Here is a 6,328-nt window from a genome sequence, read left to right as displayed (position 1 = left end):
GTAGTTTGTTGGCAGTGTGAGGAACCGGGGCACACCTATCCTGTCTGCACCAATCCCAAAACCTTTTTATTTTGCTACACCTGTGGCAAGAAGGAATGTACAACACGAAGCTGTGAGAGCTGTCTATCAAGATGGAAGCAACTGACGTCAAACAATCCCAGGATGCGTGCGGGAAACGCAAACCGGGAGGGTCCTCAGTAGAAGGTGAGCACTCCTCCCATTCAAGTCAGATCCCTTCCATAAGCAGTATTCCGGAGTTTCAAAGAATCGAAACTATCATCATAGACCCAACCAACTCAGACAATAGACCATATGCGGAAATCTCGATCCTGGATCTAAACTACCGAGGACTCTTGGACAGTGGAGCCACATGCAGTCTGATAGGAGGTGATCACACTGGAATAGCAGATCAACTAGGACTTGTAAAGTATCCAGTGAAAGGGGAAATTAGAACAGCGGATAATTCGCCACATAACATAACTTTCTTTGCCTATGTTCCTATATCCTACAACGGAAAGAACCATACGCTTCCGATTCTTTTCATAGAGTCCATGCCTACTACAATAATCTTAGGTATGGATTTTTGGAACCGTTTCGGAGTTAGAGCTACAGTTTGCGGAATAACGATCACTGAAGAACCAAGCTCAACCAGGTTGGCCTCCTTGACAGATTCGCAAAGAGAAAGCCTGCAGATTACCATTAAACAATTTCCGACCTCTTCCAACATAGGCCAACTAGGTAGAACGGATATATACTATCACAAAATCGACACTGGAGAAGCGGCACCGTTCAAACAAAAGTATTATCCTATGTCAAAATTTATCCTGGATGACCTCAATAAAGAGGTGGACCGTATGCTGAAATTGGATGTTATTGAGGAAGCGCTACGAATAACGCTACGGTGGCAGTAAAGAAGAGAGACGGGTCGATGAGACTATGCCTGGACGCACGAAAGCTTAACGCCATCATCGTTCAAGAAGCCTACCCAATACCTCAAATTGCATCGATCATGAACAATTTAAGTGGCTCGAAGTTCTTGTCTTCGATCGATCTTGAGGCAGCATTCTGGCAGATTCCATTGGAAGAAACCTCCAGGCAAAAAACAGCTTTCACCATTCCTCAGAGAGGACACTATCAATTTAAGGTGGTACCGTTTGGGTTATCAACGGCGAGTCAAGCTCTATCAAGAGTCATGAATCATATCTTCATTGACTTAGAGCCAAAGGTATTTGTCTACCTGGATGATTTGATCTTGGCCACGGAGACTTTCGAAGAACATCTGCAACTGCTGCAGATAATCGCCGATCGTTTAAAGAATGCAGGACTCACAATCAATGAAGAAAAATCTGTTTTCTGTAGGTGCAGCCTCGACTATCTGGGTTACGTATTGGATGACAAAGGCTGGCATGTAGATGACAGCAAGGTTGAAGCAATTAGTAAATTCCCTACCCCTACGACGAAGAAGAAGTGCAGCGATTCATTGGAATGTGCGGCTGGTATAGGCGCTTCATTCAGGATTTTTCCAAAACTGCTGCTCCACTTACAGAACTAACGAAGACCAAAGTGAAGTTCAAATGGTCCCAGGACTGTGAGAAAGCATTCCAGACGTTGAAAGGAAACTTGGTCTCGGCTCCGGTTCTTCGTACTCCAGATTACTCAAAACCATTCGCTATAGCTTGTGATGCCAGCGACGTGGCCATCGGGGCAGTTCTAACTCAAGAGTCAGAGGGAGCGGAACATGTAATATGTTACTTCTCACAAAAGCTTTCATCATCCGAGCGAAAGTATTCCGTCACACAACGAGAGTGCCTGGCCGTCATACGGGCAATAGAGAAATTTCGGGGATACATTGAAGGCACGCATTTCGCTGTGTACTGTGACCATTCGAGCTTAACATATCTCAAAACCATGAAAAACCCTACACCATTGCTCGCTAGATGGATTTTGAGATTAAACGCCTTCTCATTCGACATCAAATATCGTAAAGGTAGTGCGAATGTAGTACCAGATTGTCTCAGTAGAATTGAGACAGTTTGTCAGCTATCGTTGGACACAACCACTACAGACGATCTTTGGTATGATAACTTGCTCAAAAACGTTTCAGAGGATGCTGAAAACTACCCAGACTTCAGAGTTGTGGGAAACAAACTGTACAAAAACTGCCTGGCAACGGAAGACACAGGTGGAAAAATCCATCGATGGAAGAAAGTTGTGCGTGCTTCGGAAATAAAGGACGTAATGCATCGGTTCCATAACATCCCTACTGCAGCACACTTGGGTAACGAGCGCACATTACAGAAAATCCAACGGGAACATTATTGGCCAAAAATGGCCATCGACATAAAAAGATACGTAAAGGCTTGCGATGTGTGTAAGGCCAGCAAGGCACCCAACACCACGCTTATTCCAACCATGGGAAACTCCAAACCAGCGAAACTGCCGTGGGAACTCATCTCAATAGACTGGGTGGGCCCTATGACTCGTTCGAAGAGAGGAAATACCGTTTTACTTGTGATCGTCGATTGGGTAACTAAGTTTGTAATCGCTGAGCCATTTCGAAGTGCCAACGCTCAGCAGATGGTGCACTTCTTGGAAAGCTATGTATTCTTGCGTTTCTCTACCCCAAGGATAATTGTTTCAGATTCAGGATCCCAGTTCCTCTCACTGGTATTCCAAACACTACTAAAAAGATATGACGTCACACACATGAAAACCGCCTTTTACACTCCGATGTGCAACGCGGCGGAAAGGACCAACCGCACATTGATTACTTGCATCAGATCACTTATTGATGGAGATCAGAGAGACTGGGATCTTCACCTACAACAAGTGGTATGCGCAATCAATACGACAAGACATGACACATTAGGATGCAGCCCATACTTCTGTAACTTCGGCAGAGATCACATAATCTTCACGGAGGCTTACACGACAGCCGAAATGAACATGGGTCAGGATGGAACGCAAGCACAGGAAAACCGCTGGAAAACCATCAGTAATATCCAAGAGTTCGTGATAAAACGCATACATTCAGCACATGAGGACAGCAGGAAACGCTATAATCTGCGAGCAAGGAACAGAAACTTTGCCATAGGGGACCTTGTTTGGCGCCGGTCGTTTGAGCAATCATCTGCGGCGGTTCATCGTACCAAGAAGCTAGGACCCAAATTCCACCCATGCATCGTCCGCCAACAACAAGGCAGCAATAACTATTTGTTAGAGGACATCAAAACATCCAAATCTGGCGTCTACCATGCCAAGGATATTAAACCCGACTAGGAAAATTCCATTCAACAGCTATGTACGCAGCAACCAGACAACTGCTAACAAGGAGCGATACGCCGATGAAACACATCTACGGGATCGACTTGAGGCCCCAAGAAATGTAACGAAACCTCGTCATCCCGTAACTGTACCGAATGTCAACCAGATCCACAAGCAGAGTGAGCAGTAACCTGAGTTGCCAAAAACTACTGAATTGCTAGCACGATTGGCAGCATCTCTGAAACCTCCTGCTTCCAAAATCACTGAAAATTCCTCATCAGGAACATTATTGGAAACCGTCACTTTCCGAATCAATTGTCACTAAGTCACATTAGAGAACCTCACTCACTCACAAACTAATATTCCTCGCATTACCAAGATCTGAACCATAACAGACGGTTCGTTATCAATAAAACACTATCAATTTTCCGCAAGAAATTCTCGTGCAGTACAACATCGCACTTTGCGCAATCAAAATTTACTAGATCAGAACCAGCGCTATCGGAACGAGAGCTATCGAAACGAGAGCTATCAGAATACGCGCTATCAGAATAAGCGCTGTCAGAATACGCGCTATCAGAATAAGCGCTGTCAGAATACGCGCTATCAGAATACGCGCTATCAGTAAAAGCGCTATCAGAATACGCGCTATCAGCAAAAGCGCTACGAGATTAACCGCCGTCGTAGAGCTACCTGATTATTATAGTTAGTGGCAAACATTAGAAATAAGCTACATTTTCTCCATAGTAGTTACTATGGTGGCGTTATATGTCTTGCAAACTTTGTCACTGATGGCAGTGTAAGCAAGCAAATATTTTCGAGTAATTTTAAGATTCGCTTCCTCGCCTACAAACGCTAAACTGTCCTCGTGCTCCAGATTTGGATATTTCTGTCGAGACAGCACCATCTAGGATAAATGAAAGCCTTCATAAGACATCAATGACAAGCTACCAGTATTTACGAAATTTTCGAGAACCTAGTTCTCGAAAATTTCATTCGTGTATCGTGAAGTTGTATTACGATATTTTTGTGCCGCACTCTACATTTGCTTTAGAATATGTACAGCCCTGCAAATCAATCGCACGCAAGGCAACCCCAATCCTCTCAACGAGCAAACTCTCACGATCGCACAATCAGAACCAGGGAGACAAATATTCCTTACCAGACGTTTGCTGCTGTCCGCCTGTGTAGTCGCCATCAGTCGTGTGAAAAGCGAATGTTAAAACCAGCGAAGGTGACAAGCGGGACAATCTGTGGCCAGGCGAATAGACGCCCCAACGCCGGCACACTATCGGTGGAACACCCAGAAGGTAAATTTCAACGAAATAAAGGAGAAACAGTCTAGAAAATCACGACATTCACAGATCCGGCAACCTGTAAGGCCAGGAACAGCAACGCCATTTGCTCTCCCAGAGTTCACCATTGTTCGTGGGAAAAGGCGGTTACAACGGAGGTAAAGCATGCATTCATGTCGTGAGATTAGTTGTAACTCATTTTCCCATAGGCAGCAGCAACGACGGTAACATCCGAGTCCTCGCACAAGCGACTAAGCGATCCGCGAAGATCACGAAAGGCTCTCCGAGGAGGTAACAAAGTACATTTTATGATTGGAAGCCACCTAATTCCATTCACCCTACAGGGCCTTTTATTGAGATCGCTCAATCTAGCGCTTCCCCACGGTAGTCAAAACCTTGTCACATCATCGGCAGTGTTAAAGCAACAGTACGTCTGGCTGAGGCAGTAGGCAGTAGGTCGGCGTATTGTGCATCTCACACCCACAAAGGTTACGTTAAGCAGGGCTAGTCAGTGAAGACGAGCCGCAACCCTTCATCAAGGATTGTGTGTGCGTGCATCGCCGAATGAGAAGAGACCAGTGAGAATCATCATCGTCAGTGAGTCGCATCGGTGTACACCATCATCAACAAATAGTGTGCGTGTGAACTGCATCGGCAACGAGGGGAAGAATTGAGGTGAATGCATAGAAGAACGACCAACAAAATATCATCATCATCAGTGATTCGCATCGGTGGTTACCATCATCGGTAACGAGTGTGCGTGTGTGCTGCACCGGCAGCGAGGAGAAGTATTGAAGTGCATGCAGAGAAGAACGATCAAGAGAACATCATCGTCGTCAGTGATTCGCGTCGGTGTTTACAATCATCGACAACGAGTGTGCGTGTGAGGAGAACGATTAAAGTGCAACCGGAGAAGAACGATCATCAAAACAAACCGACGAATGCAATTTTGCGGATCGTTTTGATGGTACCACAACGGCAGCCTCGTTTAGGAATGGAATGAGCATGATGATGAATGAAAGGTAGGCCTCGAATTAAGCGCATGAAAATATAGAAAATGATTGAAATTGATAGTTGTTAGATTATTGGAATTAGCGAGTAGAGATCCTTTGGGTGTTTGGGTTGTTAACCGTTACCGTGCCGTACCGTCACTTTGTACTGGCAATAAATCCTGAAAGAATTCCGGTGGAAACTTCAAGATTTCCACTGGGAGATCCTCCAGGAGTTTCTCCGAAAATTCATCCTGGAATTTTTCCAGGATTTCCAATTTCTCTAGGATTTCCTTCGAGAAAAAATTCCGGTAGTTCTATCGGCAGTTCCTCTGAAAATTCTTCCGGGAATTTCGGCAGAATTGAAATTTATTTAGGCTTCTTCAGGAATTTATTTAGATTTTCCACCAGAAGCTCCTCTGAGAATTTCTCTGCGAGCTCCTCAGAGAATTCTCCGGGAGGTACTCTGATGATGATGATGGTCCAGCTACAAAACCCAACGAAGGTTTCAGCTAGACGAGATTTGTCTATAAGATGAATTCTCTTGTTTCCGAGAATGCTTCTGGTAGTTTCCCCGGGGTTCCTTTGAAAATTCTCCCGGGAGTTTCTTCAGAAATTCTTCCAGAAAATTCCTTCGAGAGTTCCTCCGAGAACTCCACCAGCAATTCATCCGGGAGTTTCTCCGGAAATTCCTCCGGGAGTTCCACCAGAAGCTATTCCAGGAAATTATTCAGGCTTTTTTTCAGGAAATCATTTAGGCTTTTAAGCTGGAAATTCCTC

The 6,328-nt window shown here is 44.9% G+C and overlaps 1 protein-coding gene across 1 annotated transcript; it reads left to right on the top strand.

Annotated features, from left to right (window-relative positions):
• Positions 1-4,478: 4,478 nt before the first annotated feature.
• Positions 4,479-5,664, top strand: LOC134220124 (uncharacterized). Its single transcript, XM_062699114.1, has 4 exons — positions 4,479-4,574; positions 4,629-4,717; positions 4,769-4,850; positions 4,904-5,664. The coding sequence occupies exons 1-4, from the start codon at positions 4,481-4,483 to the stop codon at positions 4,945-4,947; spliced, it is 309 nt and encodes a 102-aa protein (XP_062555098.1). The 5' UTR covers positions 4,479-4,480; the 3' UTR covers positions 4,948-5,664.
• The last annotated feature ends 664 nt before the right edge of the window (positions 5,665-6,328 follow it).

Source organism: Armigeres subalbatus, chromosome 3 (genome assembly GCF_024139115.2).
Source record: "Armigeres subalbatus isolate Guangzhou_Male chromosome 3, GZ_Asu_2, whole genome shotgun sequence".
NCBI classification, from domain to species: domain Eukaryota; kingdom Metazoa; phylum Arthropoda; class Insecta; order Diptera; family Culicidae; genus Armigeres; species Armigeres subalbatus.
This window is presented reverse-complemented; position numbering and strand designations above follow the sequence as displayed.

What these genes read in the sequence shown, in the direction of transcription:
- LOC134220124 (XM_062699114.1), top strand. Translation starts at nt 4,481, where the DNA reads ATGTTAAAACCAGCGAAGGTGACAAGCGGGACAATCTGTGGCCAGGCG. An exon ending in ATCGGTGGAACACCCAGAAG is followed by an intron (nt 4,575 to 4,628) that starts GTAAATTTCAAC and finishes CGACATTCACAG; the next exon opens with ATCCGGCAACCTGTAAGGCC. An exon ending in ACGAAAGGCTCTCCGAGGAG is followed by an intron (nt 4,851 to 4,903) that starts GTAACAAAGTAC and finishes TTCACCCTACAG; the next exon opens with GGCCTTTTATTGAGATCGCT.